Source organism: Chiloscyllium plagiosum, chromosome 18 (assembly GCF_004010195.1).
Source record: "Chiloscyllium plagiosum isolate BGI_BamShark_2017 chromosome 18, ASM401019v2, whole genome shotgun sequence".
Lineage (NCBI taxonomy): Eukaryota > Metazoa > Chordata > Chondrichthyes > Orectolobiformes > Hemiscylliidae > Chiloscyllium > Chiloscyllium plagiosum.
In genome coordinates this window covers 18,382,757-18,406,378 of record NC_057727.1, presented here as the reverse complement: position 1 = coordinate 18,406,378, position 23,622 = coordinate 18,382,757, and the positions used below count along the sequence as shown (strand labels likewise).

Below are 23,622 nucleotides of genomic sequence, written 5' to 3'. Positions count from 1 at the left end.
TGCTGCATTAATCTTTTTAGCATTGCAAGTAAGAGTACCAGCATACTCTCTGATGGATGTGATAGATTGGGGGGCATTCTCCTTTCTGGCCAAGCACGCTAGACATCTACCGGTTTATCACCATACTGAAATAATCTCTGTTTCACAAAAGGGATTTCCCTCTTTGCTATTTGGGTAAGTGCAGCATTCAAAGTAGCCCTAAAGGCTGTAATCTGCTGAAACTTAGTTATAGACGGCCTATCAAAGTATGCTAACTCAGCCGCCTTTAGGCGAGCCTCAGGCAAACGTTGCTGTTCTCCCCTCTGTCGTTTCCGGGTTGCAGAGTAAGAAATAATCAAACCCCATGCATAGGCCTTGGCAGTATCCCACAACACTGATGGGTTGCTGGCCGCACCTGAATTGATATCCCAAAAAAATTTCAAACTCACGCAAAAAAATTTTTTAACCTTGCTATCTTTCAGGAGGAAAGGGTCCATGCACCAGTGCCGGGAGCCCGTCCCACCACCACCGGCCTTGACCTCCAAGTACACTGCCACATGATCAGAAACTGCTATATTCCCTTTTCTGCAAGACATTAGCGAGTTCAAAAAGGTTGATGGGACAAAAAAAATGTCAATTCTAGTATAGCACTTGTATGGATTAGGAATAAAGGTAAAATCCCTACCATTCGGGTGAAGATATCTCCATATATCCACCAGCCCCAACTCCCTATTCAAATCTGCCAACTGCTTGGCTTTCAGAGATATACCCACAAGACCCCGAGGCATCCTGAACACCTCGGGGTCAATAATATGATTAAAGTCTCCCCCTATAATAGTATGACTTGCCCCAAGGGCCATTAATTTAGGGAGCGCATCTGTTACGAATTTAAAGGAATGTGCCACGGGGCAATATATATTCAGAATCCCATATTCCTCTCCATGTATTAAAGCTTTAAGTATTATGAATTGCCTACACTCATCCTTAATTTGGCCGAGCATTTGAAACGGGAGGTTCTTCCAGATGAGAATAACAACTCCTCTACTTTTTGAGTTCAAATGCTTCTTATTGGTTAAGTGCATTTCTTGTAATAAGGCTACATTGACCCTCGCTTTTCTAAGGATTGACGGTATCTTTTTCTCTTAATTGGTGAGTGACACCCCTTAATATTCCAGGTCCAACATTTAAACGAATGGCTAGCCACAATTATCCGAAACAGCCCGTGACCCCCCCCGGGAGGAAAATTCCTACTCATAGCGCGCCGAGTGAAAACCATAAACAGTTTGTATAAGTTTAAAAATGCAACTTCCAAAACTACTAATCAAAACTTCGAACAGCTACTTCTACAACATACAACATAACTGAAGGGAGACTTTTCCCCTTGTCCACAGGGGGTGCTCATACCACCCATTAATCCCACCATGACTCCTTCGAGCTGGAGCCATGCCCCCACCCCAGACAACATAAAGTAAGAAAAAATACCAATATCTTATGACAAGAAAATTAGAAGTGGACAGCCAACCCGTCCCCTCCATACTATAATCCTAGGCACTCCTGGTAGAACAACAAAAAAAAAGTCCTTTGCCTTTTCCGGTGAATCAAAGTTGAACACGGACCCTCTATGTCTGAAATGCAGTATCGCTGGATATCTAACGATATATTGAATATTCAGGTCCCGCAGCCACTTTTTTTACCTCTTGGGAATCACAACTGGGGAAAAGTCCTGAAAAAGCATGATTCATGATCCTTTATATACCATAGCCTGGGGATCCTTCCCCAGTGCTCGAGAGGCTTGTTTGTCTCTATAATGTTGGAGTCGCACTAGGGTGGAGCGGGGACTCTGGTCCATTCCGGGCCTGCGCTAAGGAGACCTGGTGGGTCCGCTCAACCTGCATCTGGCTAACCTCAACCTCCAGCCTTAGAAACTGTGGGAGCCATTGCTGCAGAAAGCTGACAAGCTGGCCTTCTTCCTCCTGTTCGAGAATCCCCAACAAACAGATGTTCTTCTGACGACCTCGATTTTCGAAGTCATTAACCTGCTCCTTCAAAGCCTGCACTCGGCGTTCCAGGGCCTGAACCTGACCCACTGAGGATTTGGTCGCAGTTTCTGAAGCTGCACGCCTGACACGCTGACCGAGATGCTGGATCTCCAGGTTACGCCTCACAGCATGAGCGAGATCGATTTGAGCTTGGCCCGGGTATTTTCCACCAATGAATCGATCTTCTCTCGGAGTTTCACAAACTCTGAGATCAGGCTGTGCTCTGCAGGTGAGTCCCCTGGGGCGGTCACAGAGGCCGAGGCTGCGGCCATGGGTGTATCTGTTGTTGGAGGTAGGGGGATTCCCTGCCTGATGCGATCCCCGTTCTCTTTTTCCCTTAGTCATCATCTTAAACTGCACCAAACTGCTCAGAACTGATACTAACTAATTCTAAGGGTTGGGAGATAGTTTTTTTCCAACAAATTAAACAGTGAGGGAGGGTGAGTGCCCCACTTTGTCTGGGTTCTGGTGCAGAGCTCAGCAAAGCAGACCTACTGGGTTGCTGCCATGTTGAATCCTCCATCATTTCTTATGTTCTTAATCAAGCACAGTTAACATGATTTGTTGAAAGGTGAATCACAACTTTATAGGGTATTTGAGAATAAAACAACTAGAGTGAAGAGAGGGGAACTAGCAGATACAGTGTACTTGAATCACCAAAAGGCATTTGCGAAGGTAACACATTAAAGTTTACCATACCAGCTAAGAATTTGCAGGGCACAATTTGTGCTGGCAGATATGTTGATAGTTGTTGTCCTATAAAATTGCCAGATAGCCTTATTGCTGCCATCCCAGCCACCTCAATCTGACTGCAATTTTATCCAAGCTGGCAAGGCCTAGAGCAGTCTGTCTGTCCTTGCCCCATTGATGTCTATTTCTGCCCAATTATTTGTGCTTAAGTTTTCCATTCCAGCTCAGGAGAACTTTGAGGCCAGAGAGAGGAGTTCAAAGTTGTGGCCAACTCTGGCAGAGTACCCATTTGGGCCTTGGGTGTGAAGGAAGGTTGCATCTCCCTTGAGCTTTTTTTTCTACATTGAGCACAAATCCTGTCCCATTGGTGCTCCCTGCTGTCTCCAGCCTCCCTTTTGAGACCTGAACCCCTTCCCAACCAACTTGATATCACTCCCCTCTCCAGAGAAGCTACCATCCACCATTACACTTACCTGGTCCTGGACTGGCCCTAGCCCAAGAAATAACTGACAGTGGCCCAGCTGGGACTACAGAGCTACCAACCAATCAGATCCTCGAAACATTAAATAGCTGTGTGATAGCTATATCTGTTATTATGCCAGAGCTATAAACCTGAAATATGCTGCCCATATTATGGAGGGACATATATTAACTTGGATACACAGGTGTCTGGACAAAGAGATCATTTTCAGGTTGGTAAATTGTAACTAGTGGGTTTCCATATGGATCAGTACTGAGTCATCAACTATTTACAATCTATAGTAATAAATTCAATGAAAGGACAGTGTGTATTTCAGCCAGAATTGATGCTGATATAAAGGTAGCTAGGAAAGCATATTCTGAGGACATCAAAAGTCTTCAAAAGGCTGTGGATAGGTTGAGTGAATGGGCAAAATTTGGAGATAGAGAATATGGGAAAATGCGCGGTTGCCCACTTTGACAGGATAAGTAGAAAAGCAGAATATTATTTAAACGGAAACAGTACAGAGGGCTTTTGGCATCCTTATATATGAATCACAACAAAATTAATATGTAGGTATAGCAGATAATTACAAAGGCAGATGGAGTGCTGACCTTTATTGCAAGAGGAATGGAGTGTAAAAATAAGGATGTCTTTTCACAACTGCACAAGTAAGAAAATACTTATAGAATATTGTGTACAATTTTGAGCTCATTATTTAGGAAAGGATCTACTTGCATATACAGCAGTTCAGAGAAAGTTCACCAGGCTAGGTCTTGGGATGATCGAGTTGTCTGAAGAGAAAGGTTGAACAGATTGTGTCTATTCTCATTGGAGTTTAGAAGAATGAGAGTGATCACAATGAAATATACAGTATAGTGCTGCTAGAAGGCTTAGCTGTGTAAATGTTGGGAGGATGCTTTTCCTTATAGGGTAGTCTATAACTAGGGGACACAGTTTCAAAATAAGGCATCTTCCATTCAAAATGAAGTTGAAGAGGACCTTCTTTTCTCTCTTGGCAATTTTAATTTAAGAATTCAGTAGTTCAAAGAGGAATGGGTGATGCACCATTGAATCTATTCAAGTTTGGTCCTTGATCCAAAAAGGAGTGAAGGGCAATAGTTAAGGCAAACAGTAGAGTTGAGTACATGATAAGATCAGAGTAATCTTACTGAGAGGCAGAACAGGCTGAAGTCAAACTCCTTCTCATAATTTCTAAGTTCTTATGTTTGTATGCAACTCTACAATTAGAACCAAGTTTGGATTAAATAGTCACAGTCTGTCTAGCAGTTTTTAGTACAAATCAGTAGCAGACATAATGTAATACCACCCAGTATATCAAATGGTTCATGGGAAGAGATGATGAAATATTATGAAATTCCTCAGTGATGTCTTCACCCTGCTGCTCTAACGTCACTGGAGGTATGGTTATAACCCAGTTCACTGGCTTGGCTGGATTTCAGGTGCATATTCAGTGAAGTTACAACATCAATGGGACCATCTCTGAGGCAATTCTGGTCCATACTAAGTGAGTATTTAATAATCATTTTACCTGGAGCTGTAAGGGAGCATCTGAATCCTCATAGATTCTCCGTGCTACACCATCATTGTCCAGTGACATTTTTTCCAGAAAACTATATTTAACATCGTAACCAAACCCAAGGCAATACACATTGTACCTGCCATTGATGGCACTTTTAACATTCTCCTGGATTTTTGTTGGGTTTGATTCTCCTGTAATAATAAATAAGCAAATGTAATTTATTTGTAACGAATCATTTAGTGAATTGACTTCTAAGTCTGAATATGCTCGTCTAAGATAGAATAAAATCATGAATCATGTATTTCTATTCTTCACAGATTTGTGAAGGGTTCAATCAAGATGACGAGAAGGGTAGACTTGGTTACATTAGGAACATCAGTGAATATAATTCCTTTATTTAAAAATGAAGGGAGACAGAAACCAAGAAACTACAGGCCAGTTAGCTTAACATCTGCCAGATATTATTAGTAAAGATGCTATGGCAGGGCTCTTTGAAAATTCCTATGCAATCAGAAAAAGTCATATGGTTTTGTGAAAGGGAAATCATGTGGGAAAATGTGAAATAGCTCATTTTGGCAGGAAAAATAAAAAAAAAACATTTTATCCAAACAGTGAGAGATTGCAGAGCTCTGAGCTACCGAGGGACCTACATGTCCAAGTGCATGAATCACAAAAGATTATTATGTAGGTACAAATAATTAGGAAATCTATTGAGTTATTATTTATCATAAGGGAAATTGAATCATAAAGTGGTGAGGCTATGTTTTAGTTTAGACATTGGTAGGACCCACATCTGGAGTATTGTATGTAATATTGTTCTCCTCATTTGAGAAGCGGGGCTGGAGTATCTGCTGAAACTTAGAAGAGTATGCAGTAACTTGACTGAAACATGTAAGGTCCTAAGGGATCTTGACACGGTAGATGTGGAAAGGATGCTTCCACTTGTGAGAGGATCGAGAACTAAGAGTCACTGCTTAAAATTCAGGGATTGCCCATGTAAGGTGGGAAGATGGGACGGATAGTTTTTCTCAAGGAAGTTAGTTCGTCTTTGAGACACCCTTACTGAACATGTAATGGAAGCAGAGTTTTTGAATATTTTTGTAGAGGAGATAGATTCTTGGTAAGCAAAGAAGTGAAAGGTTACTGGGGATAGGCAGGCATGTGGAATAATTAGATCAGCAATTGAATGGTGGATCAGGTTAGAGGAGTTAAATGGCCTAGTCCTGCTCCTAGTTTTTCTGTGTGTATTGTTATAAAGTTGAAGGCGAGTTCTGTATCTTTAAGAGAGAGTGAATGCTGTTCTGAACTGAGAGCTTACAAGCACCTGTGTGATATGACTAGATGGCAATCCCAGAGTGTACTGGAAAATTGAAAATTTGTAACATTTGGCTGTGAAATGGATACCTGAGTTGGTTGCTGTTTTGACAGCAATTTGATTTTAGCTGATCAGATTAAATTATGTCCCAGGATACTAAAACCCAATCGTGTTTGAATTTATTGTTTTGTCAGTATCAAACCAATGAGACAATCCAATGTTGGGGATATAAAAATACAGGCATTTTGAAGATAGAGCAACTGCCATCGAAAGAGACCCAAGAAATTAGAAAACACTCTCTATCAAAGATAACTTTTCATATGAAACATATTTGCAGTAAAAAGAAAGGGAGATCTTCAGTCAGAAGATGAAAGACACCGAAGATGATAGCTGCTGTGTGGTTTTGAAATTAAGTTGATGTAATTTTAATAAGTGTCTTATTGGAACAGCATATTGTTATAGAGTTGGAGGAGGTAATAAGCAGTTAAGAGAAAGGGGGGCTTATATCTGTGAATAGTTGTTGTTTAATGTTCACTTTTAGAGTTAAAGAATAAATTGATATTATTTTCTTTAAATGGTAGAAGTTTAGGAGTTTTCTGTCACTCACATTTTGAGATTACGTGGCGAGGTGAACTTTTCTGGGTATTTGGTTTAATTAACAGAAGGTATCACTGCCATGTCATAACAGTATGTTCTTAGTTGTTTAGATTCCATTTTTGGAGTAACTATATATTGCAGTACTTTTGTCACTCATGATGATGTCAAATGACATATACTTCAGAAATCATTTAGTTCCCATTGGACAGCTGAGCTTTTATATCAATGCACAAATAGATACTAGAAAAATTCTTTCAAATCATTTGTATTAATCTCATTATTCTGTATATATTACCCTTGGTTTAAAGTAATGTGTGATTGAAGTCCATCTTTACCTCAACCTGTGTTAAGGTGACCTGTCTTTAGAGAAATGGAAGGAATTTAAGGGCAAACAGTGTTACAACTAGACTCTGACTCCTCCTTAACAAGAGGCTGACTGAGGGAGTGTTGCAGTCATCTGAGCTTTCATTCAGATGAGAGACATTACGTTGTCCCAGATGGAAATAGAAGACCCCATGGCACTAATTTGAAGAAAAGCAGGGAAGTTCCCACCAGAGTCCTGACCAATATTTACCTTTCAACTGACATCACAAAATAGATCTTAAGCCTCTAGTCACAATTCTGTTTGTGGATCTGTCTCTGAGGAAATTGGCACTTTTTAAACTTCAAAAATGATTACTTGTCAAACTTTTTGGGAGGGCTGTGTTCATGAAGGAGCTACTTGTGTTTAATAGCTGAAGGAACAATATTTACATTCTTCCAACCCTAATAGATTGAAAGCAATGAGATTTAATAGATAGTTGCGTAAGAAAGTGACCTCAGAGAGATTTCCAATGTTGATCCAAATTTTTAACGTAAAATTCCTCTAACATGGCAATTTCTTGAAAGAGACTTGACTTTTACATTTCTCTTTTATTATCTAAAGGTATCAGTATTGAAATAAACATTTAACCAACAACAAAACAATAATTAGAGTGCAAAGCCTTATATCTTCCATAATAAAACAAAGAACTGTTGATACTGGGGATCTGAAAAAAACCCAGAAATTGTTAGAGAAACTCAGCAGGTTTGGCAACATCTATGGAGAGAAAGCAGAGTTAACGTTTCAGGTCCAGTGACTCTTCTCCAGACCCTCACTTTCTGAAGAAGGATCACCGGACCCAAAATATTAAATCTGCTTTCCCTCCACAGGTACTGCTGGAGCTGCTGGGTTTCTACATCAATTTCTGTTTTGTTTCTTATTTCATCCATCACAGATTTACTGTGCCTCTGTCTAGTTTCAAGCTTTAGTTCTGCAATCACATTTTTAAAAGATAGAAATAAATGGCATTTATTTTCACTAACCTGAGTTCGGATCACCATCAGTTAACAAAATAATCATGGAGACACTTCTTTCAGGCAGAAGTTTGTCTTGATGGGACTTGTCCAGAAGTCTTACTGCTTTCAACATTGGAGCATTTATATCTGTTCCTATAACAAAAGATTTTCTTGACATTTAAAATTTTGCAGAATTTTACATGGCTCAATAACACCACCATAATATAAATTAGGCAATTGAATTTCATTCATTAAAATGTCAGTTGACTTGCTGTTTTAAAACAAAACAAGAACATTTCACTGGACAAAATTATGAAGTATGGGAAAATGATTATCTTAGAGAATCAGGAAATCTTTCAATTTTGCACCAGTTGCTTCGTTGAATAACCATTTAATTAGAAAATGTATTTAAGTAATCACCACTGATTTGATTCTTGTCCATTGTACTGTCATGCCATTTGGTGTTCATACTTGATACAATCTTGATTTTAGGTATATACAGATGCTTTCTGCTGGATTCCATGTACTGTTGGTTGGGGTGTTGTACTCAAACTTTCTGTCTGCTGTTGAGATTGTGTAATTTATTACCCACGTATCAACCATTATCAGCTTTTATACAGTCCTTTTTATGAGCAATGCATCTTATATTCCTGGCAGTATAGATAAGTGATGACTAGTGGATCTTACTGACACTTGTCTGCTCAAGAATGATTCCACATTGGTTCCACAGGAAAGCAAATACGTTCAAATTGTGTCTCACAGCCTTTTGGAAGGTGATCAACATTGGAAAATTATGTGGTCTTCTCTTAGTGTTAATATGGGCTTTCCATGGTGCTCTGTGATCCTCACCATTAATGTATGGTGACCACAGAGAAATCTTTGCATAACAGTAGGCTGGTAATCACTGGACCTGCGGTGCTCACAGCCCAAAGTATCGAGGATGGCCAGGGTGAGTTGATGTACTGACACTTGAGTGTAATGGGTTCCTAAGGATGAAAGCTCAGAATTATTGCATGCAGTGAGTTTGGCTTTGGCTGGTTGAACCATCATTTGCCACTTCTTTGGGTAGATACATTTCAGTGTATGAAGTGGATCAAAAAGTAGGTTATTTATTTGAAACTAGCACTGTATATAACTAATTATGACTCAGAGGCTAAAAGTACATATCTGAGTCCTATCATCAGCTGCTGTAGACTGAACACAAATCATAGAACTAACACATCATATCATGTCAGGGTAGTGGTGAATGACAGCAGTTTAAGGTACATACACCTAAATTAAGAGCAGAAGTAGGCCATTGGCTCCTCAAGCCTGTTCAACCATTCAATAAGATCATGACTGATCTGTTTGTGCTTTCATTTCCACTTTCCCCTACTATTTCTCATCTTTACCCAAACCATTTCACATCCCAGTCTCCTGAGATTTTCTGCCTTCTGCAGCCCAGATGGAGTTTTCCCACTTCTTCATTGCAAATAGATAGTTTCTCACTTTCCACGTCCTAAAACACAATGTATGATCTCTTACTCATTTTCAATAAACCTCTGTGACAGCAGCCCTAATAAACCTTCACATTTAAATCAGTTTAAATCATGAACATTTCAATGTCATCACAATCTTTATACTCTTCTTTCATCTCTCATTTGAGTCTATATTTAAAGTCTTTTGATTTTCTTTGTCACCTTAAAAGTACTCTGCAAACTTACCAATACCGTGGCTTTGGTAATAATGAATGTTTTGACCCTTGCTCTACCATTGTAACTGTGTCTTGCGAAGCCTGCTCGCGATGGCAGCAATGCTTGTATTAAAGGGTAACTACTTCTTTTCACCTATCCTTCCCAACCAGGCCTATTGCACTCTCATTGTATCCCTTTATCAAAGTTTCTAACTTTACTTATGGATTTCCAAAGTGCTGCCACAAACCCGTCTTCTGCAGGGCTCTGTAACTTTCTAGTATGACTAGTTTTTATCTTCCTAGCCCATATTATTTTTCCTGTGCATTTTACTAGCTCTGAGGTGATGGTTTTCTTCTTGAGTGCTGCTTGTGGTCTGCTGGTGCTTCAATGACTACTGCTGATTGCAACTTGCTTTCAACTGCTGACTGACTGTCTGAGTCTTCTCAGAGCAGTAACATTCTTAAAGTGCTAAACTTTTCTTCTGTCGTATTTTTCTTCTGAAATAAATTGTTTTTTTTTTCACCATTATTACCTTAAGGTATTTATGCCCACCATTAATCACCATGCCAGATGTTACATTACCAAATACAGTGGCCTGTGGTTGAGGTAGACTACTGCCACAAAACCTCTTTTCTAAGGGTCTTTCTAATTAAAAGTGGTAAAGGATAAACCACTATTGAATGTTAATGATGGAAGGCACTTGTTTACATAACAGGATGCATTTTATTGCACATTGGCAATAGGTATAAGTTTCATTCACTTGTTTGGCACAATTGCAAGGAAGACTAGAGGATAGCAAATGTGGTTCCCCTGTTCAAGAGGGGGAGTAGAGACAACCCAGGTAATTATAGACCAGTGAGCCTACTTCAGTTGTTGGTAAAATGTTGGAAAAGGTTATAAGAGATAGGATTTATAATCATCTAGAAAAGAATAATTTGATTATGGATAGTCAGCATGATTTTGTGAAGGGTAGGTCATGCCTCACAAACCTTATTGAGTTCTTTGAGAAGGTGACCAAACAGGTAGATGAGAGTAAACTGGTTGATGTGGTGTATATGGATTTCAGTGAGGCATTCAATAAGGTTCCCCACAGTAGGCTATTGTACAAAATGCAGAAGAATGGGATTGTGGGAGATATAGCAGCTTGGATCAGTAATTGGCTTGCTGAAAGAAGACAGGGTGCTGGTTGATGGGAAAAGTTCATCCTGGAGTCCAGTTACCAGTGGTGTACTGCAAGGGTCGGTGTTGGGTCCACTGCTGTTTGTCATTTTTATAAACGACCTGGATGAAGGGGTAAAAGGGTGGGTTAGTAAATTTGCAGATGACACTAAGGTCAGTGGAGTTGTGGATAGTGGCGAAGGATGTTGTAGGTTACAGATAGACATAGATAAGCTGCAGAGCTGGGCTGAGAGGTGGCAAATGGAGTTTAATTAGGACAAGTGTGAGGTGATTCACTTTGGTCGGAGTAACCAGAATGCAAAATACTGGGCTAATGGTAAGATTCTTGGTAGTGTAGATGAGCAGAGAGATCTCGGTGTCCAGGTACACAGATCCTTGGAAGTTGCCACCCAGGTTGACAGGGTTGTTAAGAAGGCATACAGCTTTTATTAATAGAGGGATCGAGTTCCGGAACCATGAGGTTATGCTACAGCTGTATAAAACTCTGGTGCAGCCGCACTTGAAGTATTGTGTATAGTTCTGGTCAATGCATTATAAGAAGGATGTGGAAGCTTTGGAAAGGGTGCAGAGGAGATTTACTAGGATGTTGCCTGGTATGGAGGGAAGGTCTTACGAGAAAAGGCTGAGGTCCTTGAGGCTATTTTCGTTAGAGAGAAGAAGGTTGAGAGGTGACTTAATAGAGACATATAAGATAATCAGAGGGTTAGATAGGGTGGACAGGGAGAGCATTCTTCCAAGTATGGTGACGGCGAGCACGAGGGGGCATAGCTTTAAATTGAGGGGTGATAGATATAGGACAGATGTCAGAGATAGTTTCTTTACTCAGAGTAGTAAGGGTATGAAATGCTTTGCCTGCAACGGTTGTAGATTCGCCAACTTTAAGTACATTTAAGTCGTCATTGGACAAGCATATGGACGTACATGGAATAGTGTAGGTTAGATGGGCTTCAGATTTGTATGACAGGTTGGCGCAACATCGAGGGCCAAAGGGCTTGTCTTGCGCTGTAATGTTCTATGTTCTATGACTATCAGGAGCCAGAGAAGACACATCTATCTCTCTTGCAACCTTGTGCTAGACTCCCAGTTCCTCAACCAAGGTTATGTGTTTGGGTGAAGCATAATTCCACCTTCAACATTAATCGTTTCCGAACCAATAATTTGTACAACACTATGAACATGGCTCTTATGAAAGACAAGGCTGTATCACACCCTATCTACATTTTCCCCTTTTACTTTGTTTTCTCTAAATAATTCTGCCTGACAAAGTGAAACCAATTCTAACCACATTTGTCCCCGTTATTTCAGATGCTGATACTACAAACAGTAAATCATAGGACATGCATGAACATGCAAATTAGGAATATAGGTAAACTATTTGTTCCCTCAGGCCTTCTCCACCATTTAGTAAGATGACAGCTGATCTGATTGTAACCTCTACTCCTCATTCATGTCCATGCCAGATAACCACCCATTTCCTTGCTTCTCTTTTTCTTCTTATTCATTCACAGGATGAGGGCACCACTGACTAGGCCAGCATTTATTACCCATCCCTGGTTGCCCAGAGGGCAGTTCACAGTTAAGACTGCATTGCCAAAAGTACATTAGACAGCCAGATGGTTTTTTTTTCTCGTCAGTCAACAGTAGATTCCTAGTCATCATTAGACTATTAATTCAAGATTTTTAATGAATTCAAATTACATCATCAGTGATGACGGGCTTTGAACCCAGGTCTCCAGAATATTACTTATGTCCCTGGATTAACAATCCAATGTTAATACCATTAGCCAACACCTTCCCCTACTCAAGAATCTATCTCTCTCTACCTTTAAAAGATTTGAAGGTTCTGCTTCCATCATCTGTTAATGAGCGATCCAAAACTTGCGACTCTTTGTAAGAAAAAAAATCACCCTTATCTCTGTCTCAGATGCGCTACCCCTTATTTTTAAACGGTGACTACCGCGCCCCCCCCCGTTCTAGATTTTCTTACAAGAGAAATAATCCGTTTCAGATTCACCTCGTCAAAATCCCTCAGGATCTTACATGTTTCAATTAGTTAATATTATTCTTATATTACTATAGTAATGTAATTATAATATATAATGCTTTGTCTTATTCTATTTATTATTAACACTTCCGATATTTATATAGTTGTATAATGAATGTAGTAATCTTTACCTCCTCTGGCTGAAATGGTTCGTACAAAAACTTTAGCTTCAGCCACATTGTTTGGAGTTGCTTGAAATATCGAGTTTTTCCAAGTTTCAGAAGTATCATCAAATATAATAATTGCAAAGTAATCTTTTGTGTTCATGTCATCTAAAATTTTTAAAAGGGCTTCATTTGTCTGGAAGGGACAAAACATTGGTTTGCAACTGTAATTTAAGAGCTTCAAATTTAACAATCATGTTAACTGTAGAGCCATAGTGGGTTTCGTGCCATTTTCTCACCATGTTATTCTGCCATGAAGATGGCCCCAATGACATACATCTGAACCAAAATGATTTAGATTTAGATTAAATTAGATTTATTGTCACATGTGCTGGAATATAATGAAAAGTGAAATGAGTGACACAACACAATACTAATTTAGACCAAATTATTTGAAAATAACTTTCACTGACTTAGCTTCGCAAAACATGTTATAGAGGTATAGCAATTGTTATTATTTACTCTCCATTTCTGAACTAAGAATGGATAATTTGCCTCTGAAGTCTACCTCTATAACCTACTGATATTTGCATTTAAATAGATGGTGCAATGTTCATAAAATGAACAAATTGTGCATCAGATGACCCCAAACATTAGCTTGTAATATTCAAACAAATTTTGGAAGTGAGTAAGAAACAGAGAACAAAAATCACAGATCAATTTAAGTAACATGAAATTACTTAGCTAGATTATGTAGTTGTAGAAGATTAAGGAATTGTGGTTCCTACAATGTGTACAAGCTGATCTCTCTCTGTTCTGAAAAGAAATCTATCTGCATTAGTTCAGGGTGAACCCACTTCTTTTGAAAGAATGAATTTTAAAAATCTCAAGATTGTAACCCTGAGCAGGTTGAGTCAGCAAGACTTCATAAAAAACGGTGCATGATTAGTGACTTGACCACATGTGCCAGAAAATCATGCAACAAAACTTAGAACACCCTTTGTTATCCTCTTCCCATCAAGAATAACCCCTGGGCCAGTGTATTTTTGTTTTCAGAAAGCCGATCACTGTTCTTCTCAAAGAATGTTTATGTGTGTTTTCACATGTGTTTTGGTGATATTAATGACTATATGTTAACTAATTCTTGCATTGTTTTTGAATAAGTTTTGTTTTGATGATAAAGCCATAATTATGTTTATTACGAATCCTGTTGATAGACTTTGTTTAAAATCTGCTAGAGCTAAGGTCATCTTGGTAACTGGAAAAACTTATTTTGTGACTTGTGGCATAGTGGGATGAGGTCAATGGTACATTTCTCTAGCCTCAGACATATCAACTTACACAAGTAAACATTGTTGAATGAATCCTTAAACCTGTGATTAATATTTTTATGTGGAATTTGCAATTAGGAATACATCTCTTCCTGTGCACTATTAGATTAAAGGATTGCGCAAGTTGGAGATCGTAATCATAAACCTGTGCTCTGTATAAGGGTTATTGAACTATTATACCTATTGCTGTAAATAATCTCCTGTCAATACATTCTGCAAAACTTATCCTTTTAGAGATGACAAACTGAATAAGCACTTTTTATGGAGTTTTTTTATTCAAGATTTAAAAATTAAAAAGGCAAAGAGTGGAATCTTGTGGATGGCTGAATGACATGAGATTGGACAGATTTGTGATAGAATTCTGTGAGAAGTCTGGAGAGGCCTTTTTTGATATCAGGAGCATCTCAATTTATATTTTATGCATCTTTTGAGTGAGGGCTCAGTGTTGCAGACCCAGCTCTTGAACTGAATCAGGCTACATCTCCAGATACTTTGTTTGCTGTTAATGCTCACTCACTTTGAGCCTATCTGGATGCTACAGCATCTCTATCTTCTATTGCCTTGACTGGCTTTTTTGCATTTTGTCCCTGACTAGAGATAACAGGCCCATGTTACTTCTGACTTGCCTTGTTGTTTAGCACAGACACAAAGCCAAGAAGCTCGTCTTGGTGATAGAGTCATACAGCATGACACAGACCCTACCATCCAACTCATCCATGCTGACCAAGTTTCTTAAGCTAAACGAGTTCTATTTGCCTACATTTATCCATATCCCTGTAAACCTTTTCTATTCATGTACCTGTCCAACTGTCTTTTAAATGTTGTAACTGTACCTGCATCTCGTACTTCCTTTGGCAGTTCGTTCCACATACAAACCACCTTCTGTGTGAAAAAATTGCCCTTCAGGTCCCTTCTAAATCTTTCTCCACTCATTTAAAAATGTTCTCTCTAGTTTTAAACTTCCCCATCCTCGGGAAAAGATCGGTCCTCAGTCAAATCAAAGGTGATAGAGTTTGCTCAAGGGTTACCAGCATAGTAAGTCAAGGGCAGCCTCAGATACCAGTACAGAGTCTTGGAAACAGTCAGTAAGATGGTCAGGGTGGTCAGAGTCAGAATATTTTCCATTTAAGGAATAAGAAGCCATAAAGTCAGCCTACCCATCACCTTCTTGTGGCCAAATTTGGAGATGACACAAGTATGGGTGGTAAGCAAACTGTGGGGGATATCAAGAGTCCACAAAAAGATATAGCGATTTAAAAAAAAACAAAAGAACTCCATTCTGAGGAAGGTTCACTGGACCTGAAAAGTTAACTCTCATTTCTCTCCACAGAGACTGTCAGACCTGCTGAGTTTTTGTGCAGAGGTTTTAAACTAATTTGGTAATAGAAGGGTACAGAGTAGATGTAAAGTTGGGAGCAAAGTCCAATTGGATATAAAAGGAATCCCAGGACATTCAGTAGGCAGAAAAGACATATGGAAGGTCCAGAAAGCTAAATTATATCTATTTTAATTCAAGTGAGGTGGAGAACTTGCAACATTGGTCAGCACGTGGGAATATGATACTGTTGCCATCATTAAACCATGGCTAAAGGACTGGTAGCTCAACATTTTAGAGTATAGAGGTTTCAAGTGGGATGTAGGCAGATTGTAAGTGAAGTGGGATCATTCCATTATAGAACATAGAACAATGTAGCGCAGAACAGGCCCTTCGGTCCTCGATGTTGCGTCGACCTGTGAACTGTTCTCAGCTCGTCCCCTTACATTATCACAAAATCATCCATGTGCTTATCTAAGGATTGTTTAAATCTCCCTAATGTAGCTGAGTTGACTACGCAAGCAGGTTGGACATTCCATGCTCTTATGACCCTTTGCGTAAAGAACGTGCCTCTGACACCTGTCTTAAATCTATCACCCCTCAATTTGCAGTTGTGCCCTCTCATACAACTGACGTCATCATCCTAGGAAAAAGTCTTTCTCTGTCTACCTTATCTAATCCTCTGATCATCTTGTATGTCTCTATCAAATCCCCCCTTAGTCGCCTTCTTTCCAATGAGAACAGACCCAAGTCTCTCAGCCTTTCCTCATAAGACCTTCCCTCAGACCAGGCAACATCCTGGTAAATCTCCTCTGCACCTTTTCCAATGCTTCCACATCCTTTCTGTAATGGGGCGACCAGAACTGTACACAATATTCCAAGTGTGGCCGCACCAGCGTTTTACATAGTTGCAGCATGATATTGCGGTTCTGGAACTCAATCCCTCTACAACTAAAACCTAACACACTGTATGCCTTCTTAACAGCACTATCCACCTGGGTGGCAACTTTCAGGGATCTATGCACATGGACTCCAAGATCCCTCTGCATATCCACACTACCAAGAATCTTTCCATTGACCAAGTACTCTGCCATCCTGTTATTCTTCCCAAAGTGCATCACCTCACATTTTGCTGCATTGAACTCCATTTGCCACCTCTCAGCCCAATTCGTCAGTTTATCCAAGTCCCCCTGCAACCTGTAACTTTCTTCCAAACTGTCCACTACTCCACCGACTTTAGTGTCGTCTGCAAATTTACTAATCCATCCACCTGCGCCTGCGTCTAAGTCATTTCTAAAAATGACAAACAGCAGTGGTCCCAAAACAGATCCTTGTGGCACACCACTAGTAACTGGACTCTAGACTGAATATTTTCCATCAACCACCACTCGCTGCCTTCTTCCAGAAATCCAAACTGCTAAGTCACCCTCAATTCCATGCCTCTGCATTTTCTCCATCAGCCTACTACGTGGAACCTTATCAAAGGTTTACTGAAGTCCAAGTATACCACGTCAACTGCCCTACCCTCATCTACATGCTTGGTCACCTTCTCAAAAAATTCAATGAGGTTTGTGAGACACGACCTACCCTTGACGAAACCATGTTGACTATCTGAAATCAAATTGTTGCTTGCTAGATGATTATAAATCTTATCTCTCATAATCCTTTCCAAAACCTTTCCTACAGCAGAAGTAAGGCTCACTGGTCTATAATTACCTGGGTCATCTCTGCTGCCCTTCTTGAACAAGGGCACAACATTTGCAATCCTCCAGTCCTCAGGTACTAAACCTGTAGACAATGACGACTCAAATATCAAAGCCAAAGGCTCTGCTATCTCCTCCCTAGCTTCCCAGAGAATCCTCAGATAACTCCCATCTGGCCCAGGGGACTTGTCTACTTTCACTTCTTCTAGAGTTGATAACACCTGTGCGTGACTAACCTCGATCCTTTATATTATTATTTATGAAGGAATCCATTACTACAGTAATGAGGGAGGATATCCTAGACAGGTCTTCAAATGGGAGCATCTAATTAGAGCTTGGAAATGAAAAAGAGATGATTGCTTTGCTGGGACTATACTACAGGCCTCCCAACAGAGGGAGATAGAGGAGCAGATATGTTGGCAAATTACGGACAGGTGTGAGAGGAATAGCGTTATAGTTGCAGGGGATTTCAACTTTGCTAACATTAATTGGGATCATCATAGTGTGTTAAGATTAGATGGGGTGGAATTTTTAAAGTGCATCCAGTACAGCTTTTGGTGCCAGTACGTAGAGGGTCCTACTAGAGATAAGGCAGTGCTAGCATTAATTATAAGGAATGAAGCTGATCAAGTGGTTGAAGTTTTAGTGGGTGAGCATTTTGGGAATAGTGACTATAACTCTGTAAGATTCAAATTCAATATATAAAGTGATAAGTATAATGCAGAAGTTAAGTGTCTATATTGGGGGAATGTTAATTTCAATTTTATTAGACAGGATTTGGCAAACTTAGTCTGGGAACAGTTACTTACAGCTAAGCTGACATTTGGAAAGTAAGAACCTTTGAGAAGTAGTATAATGTAAATTCAGGGCCAGTGTGTTCCTCTAAGAGTAAAGGGGAAGGTCTGCAAGCCCAGGGAACACTGTCAAGTATTTTAAGAAGTTGATAAAGAAAAAGAAGGAAGCATATGTCAGGTACAAGGCATTAAGAACAGGGGGAAGCCCATGAAATGTGTAAAGTGTGAAGGGGGTTGCTCAACAAAGCAATTAGGAGGAGCCATGAAATATCTTTGGCAGATAGGATTAAGGAAAACCCAAGCATTTTATAAGTACATTAAGAGAAAGAGGATTATCAGGGAAAGAGTGGACCTATTAGAGATTCCCAAAGGGCAATCTGTTCATGGAGCCAGAGGATGTGGGTGAGGCCTTACATAAATGTTTCTCATTTCTGTTTACAGTGGAGAAAGGTATTGTAGCCAGGATTTTGGTTGGGATGGTGAGGTTCTAGATAAATAAGGAAGAAGCAGTAAATGTTTTAGCTGGCATAAGTGATTTCAGGCCACATAAGCTAGTAAAATAGGCAGAGTAATAGCAGGTGGAATTTAATCCTGATAAGTGTGAGGTGGTGCATTTTGGGAGGTCTAATAAAGGAGGGACATACAGAATACATTGTGAGTCCTTAAGTAATACTGAGGAACAAAGAGACCTTAGTGTATAAGTCCATAGATCCCTGAAGTTGTCAACACAGGTAGACAGGGCAGTGAAGAAGGCAGATAGGATGGTTGCCTTCATTAGCCAAGTCATAGAATATAGGGACAAGGAAGTCTTGTGGTAATTTTATAAACTTTGGTCATGCCAAATGGAATACCGTGTGCAGTTCCTGTCACCACACTATAAGCAGGATGTGACTGCACTGGAGAGGGTGCAGAGGAGATTCACCAGGATGTTGCCAGGGAAAAATATCTCAATTATGAGGAAAGACTGGATAGGCAGGTTTGTTTTCCTTGGAGCAGTGGGGAGACTGAATCAGGGGAGTGGGGGGTGGATCCGATTGAGGTATACAAAATTATGAGAGGCAGAGACAGTGTAGATCATAAACATTTTTTCCCCATATGTCTATATTTGCCTAAAATCAGAGGGCACAAGTTCAGGCTAAAGAGTAAGTGGTGTCGAGGAGATCTGAGGAAAAATATTGTCACCCAGAGAATGGTAGGAATATGAAACGTACTGCTTGAGAAGGTGGTGAAGAAGATACTCTTAACATTTTAGAAGCATTTGTTTGACTACTTAAAATTTCATGGCATAGTAGACTATGGACCAAGAGCAGTTACATGAGATTAGTGTAGATCAATGTTTGCTAGTCAGCATTGATATGGTGGCCTGAAGGGTCTGTTTCTGTACTGTATGACTCTTGGAATTTATAAGATAGGATCTGAGTGGGAAAATATTTGGCAAGTTGAGTGTGATGCAGGATAATGTTGTTGTCTTTGGCAGGAAGAATACAAAAGCAGAAGAATACAAAAGCAGAATAATATTTAAGTGGAGAGATACTCTGGAGTTCTGCAGTGCAGAGGGACATGGGTGTCCTTGTACATGAATCACAAAAAGAAAGTAAGTATTAATTAGGAAGACAAGTAAAGTGTAGGCCTTAATTACAAATGCTTTGAAGTATGAAATTAGGAATGGCTTGCTACAACCGTTGAGGCGAAAGTGAGGACTGCAGATGCTGGAGATTAGAGTCACGATTAGAGTGGTGCTGGAACAGTTATGTACAGTTTTTGGTCTCCTTACTTATGAAAGGCTATATTTGTATTGCAAATAGTTCAGAATATGTTCACAAGGCTGATTCCTGGGATGAAGAGTTTGTCATAAAAAGCAAAGTTGAACAGGTTTAGATATTCATATATTTTCTGATTTATATAAACATTTGGAGATGTGTATTGAGGACAAAATCTCTAAATTTGCAGATGATACTAAACCAGGGGAGAATTGTGAATTGTCAGGATGATGCTGAGCAGCTTTAGATGGACTTTGATAAGTTGGCCAAATGGACAGATTTGGCAGATGAAATTCAATGCAGAGAAATGTGATATAATTCATTTTGATAGAAGAAATAGGACAGACAATACAGGCTCAATGCTACAACTTTGAGGGAAGTGCAAGAGCAGAGGGGCCTTAGGATTCACATGTAAAACTTTCTGAAGGTGGTTAGGCAAGTGGACAAGTTGTTAAGTAGGTTTGTAGAATCCTTAGATTTATACATGGAAGCATAGAATATAAACACAAAGGGAGAACTAGCCATTTGGATACAGAACTGCCTTAAAAGTAGAAGACAGGTGGCGGAGGGTTACTTTTAAGACTGGAGGCCTGTGACCAGTGGAGTGCCACAAGGATTGGTGCTAGGTCCACTACTTTTGGTCATTTATATAAATGATTTTGATGTGAACATAGGTGGTATAGTTAGGAAGTTTGTAGATGACACCAAAATTGGAGGCGTAGTGGACAGCGAAGAAGGTTACCTCAGCATAGAAGAGGATCTTGATCAAATGGGCCAATGGGCTGAGGAGTGGTAGATGGAGTTTAATTTAGATAAATGTGAGGCACTGTATTTTGGGAAAGCAAATCTTAGCAGGACTTACACACTTAATGGTAAGATCTTAGGGACTGTTGCTGAACAAAAAGACCTTGGAGTGCAGGATCATAGTTCCTTGAAAGTAGCATTGCAGATAAATACTAAGTGAAGAAGGCATTTGGTATTGAGTCAGTGTATTGAGTATTGGAGTTGGGAGGTCATGCTGCAGCTGTACAGGACATTGGTTAGGCTACTTTTGGAATATTGCATGCAGTTCTGGTCCCCTTCATATCAGAAGGATGTTGTGAAACTTGAAAGGATTCAGAAGAGATTTACAAGGATGTTGCCAGGGTTGGAGGCTTTGAGCTATAAGGAGAGGCTGAATAGGCTGGTGCTGTTTTGCCTGGAGCATTGGAGGCTGGGGGGTAACCTTATAAAGGTTTATAAAATCATGAGGGGCATGGATAGGATGAATAGAGGAAGTCTTTTTCCTGGGGTGGGGAAGTCCAGAACTAGAGGGCATGGGTTTAAGGTGAGAGGAGAAAGATATAAAAGGAGCCTAAGGGGCAACTTTTTCACTCAGAGGGTTGTGTGTATATGAAATGGGCTGCCAGAGAAAGAAGTGGTAGCTGGTACAATTGCAGCATTTAAAAGGCATCTGGATGGATTTATGAATAGCAAGGGTTTAGAGGGATATTGGCCAAGTGCTGGCACTTGGATATCTGGTCGGCATGGACAAGTTGGACCTAAAGGTCTATTTGCATGACTGTACATCGCTATGACTCTAAGTGATTCTCCACCTCTACAAATAAATGGCCAGACCTCATATGGAATATTGTATTCAATTCTGATTGCCTCATTATAGGAAGGATATGGAAGCTTTAGAGAGAGTTCAGAGGAGATTTACTAGGATGCTGCCTGGATTGGAGGGCATGTCTTATGAAGAAAGGTTGAGGGAGCTGGGGCTTTTCTCATTGGAGCGAAGAGGATGAGAGGTAACTTGATAGAGGTGTGCAAGATGATGAGAGGCATAGATAGAGTGGATAGCCAGACACTTTTTCCCAGGGCAGAAATGGCTATCATGAGGGGACATAATTTTAAGGTGATCGGAAGAAGATGTCAGATGTAAGTTCTTTACACAGAGTAGTGGGTGCATGGAATGCACTGCCAGCATTGGTAGTAGAGTCATATACATTAGGGACATTTAAATGACTCTTGGATAGACACATGGAAAGTAATACAATGAAGGTTAGTCTGATCTTAGAGTAGGATAAAAGATCGGCACAATATCAAGGGACAAGGTGCCTCTACTATGCTGTGCTGTTCTATTTTCCAGGCACCTTCTTTATGGAAGGATGGTAGAGCCTTGGAGAGAGTACAAAGGAACTTTATTTTAATAAAATTTACCAGGAATGAGGGATTTTCGAAGCAAGGAAAGATTAGAGAAATTGTGCTTATTCCTCCTTGGACCAGAGAATATTAAGAGGTGACCTTTTGATGTGTTCAAAATTATGAAATGTTTTGATTTGTTAAAGAAGAATATTCTGTTTCCATTCATTGCTATGTCAATAACTAAGGATGACAATTTCAAAACTGTTAGCAAGAGGGCTAGAAATTAGATCACGGGAAACTTCATAATTGAGAGAGTTGTTAGGATTTAGATTGCACCACGTGGGAGAATAATGGAGGTGGATTCCATGGAAGGTTTCAACAGAAAGCTGAATGTATTTTGAAGGTGATGAATTTAGAAGGCTACGGAAACGGGGCAGGAGAACGATACTAGCTGGGTAGCATTTACAGTTCTGAGGAAAGATCACTCGACCCAAATCTGATTTTCTCTCCATAGATGCTGCCAGAACTGCTGAGCTTTTGCAGCAATTTCTGATTTAGCTCTTTCAGGAGCCAGCAAACACATGATGGATCAAATGGTCTCCTTCTGTACTGTAAGATTCTATGATTCTAGGTTTGACCTACACCAGTTGGCATTTAGAAAAATGTGAAATAGAATATTGATGACACCAATTGGGAGTCTAGATTAGAGTGGTGCTGGAAAAGCACAGCAGGACCAGTTCAGCCAAATGAATGAGAGTGTCAGTGGAAGAGTACTGTTGGGGACATTGGGAGAGGAAGAAGCGGTGAGCTTGGAGGCCCTGGTCATGGCGGGTGGAGGTGTAGAAGGATTGGCTGAACTGGTCCTCACCCTTAACAATTTCTCCTTCGGATCCTCCCGCTTCCTCCAGACCAAAGGGGTAGCCATGGACACCCATAATGGCCCCAGCTATGCTTGTCTCTTTGTTGGCTACGTAGAACAGTCCATCTTCCGTAGTTACAGTGGCACCACTCCTCACCTCTTCCTCCGCTACATTGATGACTGCATCGCTGCCACCTCGTGCTCCCGCGAGGAGGTTGAGCAGTTCATCAATTTCACCAACACGTTCCACCCCGACCTTAAATTCACCTGGACCATCTCTGACACCTCCCGCCCCTTCCTGGACCTCTCCATCTCCATCAATGACGACCGACTTGACACTGACATTTTTTTACAAACCCACCGACTCCCACAGCTACCTGGATTATACCTCTTCCCACCCGACCTCCTGCAAAAATGCTATCCCGTAGTCCCAATTCCTTCACCTCTGCCTTATCTGCTCCAAGAGGACCAGTTCCACCACAGAACACACCAACTGGCCTCCTTCTTTAGAGACCGCAATTTCCCTTCCCACGTGGTTGAAGATGCCCTCCAACGAATCTCATCCACATCCCGCCCCTCTGCCCTCAAATCCCACCCCTCCAACCATAACAAGGACAGGACCCCCCGGTCCTCAACTTACACCCCACCAACCTTCGCATAAACCGCATCATCCGCTGACATTTCTGCCACGTCCAAACAGACCCCACCACCAGGGATATATTTCCCACCCCACCCCTTTCCGCTTTCCGCAAAGACCGTTCCCTCCATGACTACCTGGTCAGGTCCACGCCCC

General features: G+C 40.4%; 1 protein-coding gene across 2 annotated transcripts in view; it reads right to left on the bottom strand.

Annotated features, from left to right (window-relative positions):
* LOC122558904 (inter-alpha-trypsin inhibitor heavy chain H3-like) overlaps positions 1 to 23,622 on the bottom strand; it is a 90,785-nt gene that overhangs the window by 39,046 nt on the left and 28,117 nt on the right. For both annotated transcript variants that reach the window (XM_043707838.1, XM_043707839.1), the window contains exons 10-12: positions 12,968 to 13,136; positions 7,968 to 8,093; positions 4,721 to 4,902 (exon numbers count right to left, since the gene is read on the bottom strand). In XM_043707838.1, the coding sequence (XP_043563773.1) occupies positions 4,721 to 4,902; positions 7,968 to 8,093; positions 12,968 to 13,136 (477 nt within the window). The remainder of the gene's footprint in view (positions 1 to 4,720; positions 4,903 to 7,967; positions 8,094 to 12,967; positions 13,137 to 23,622) is intronic.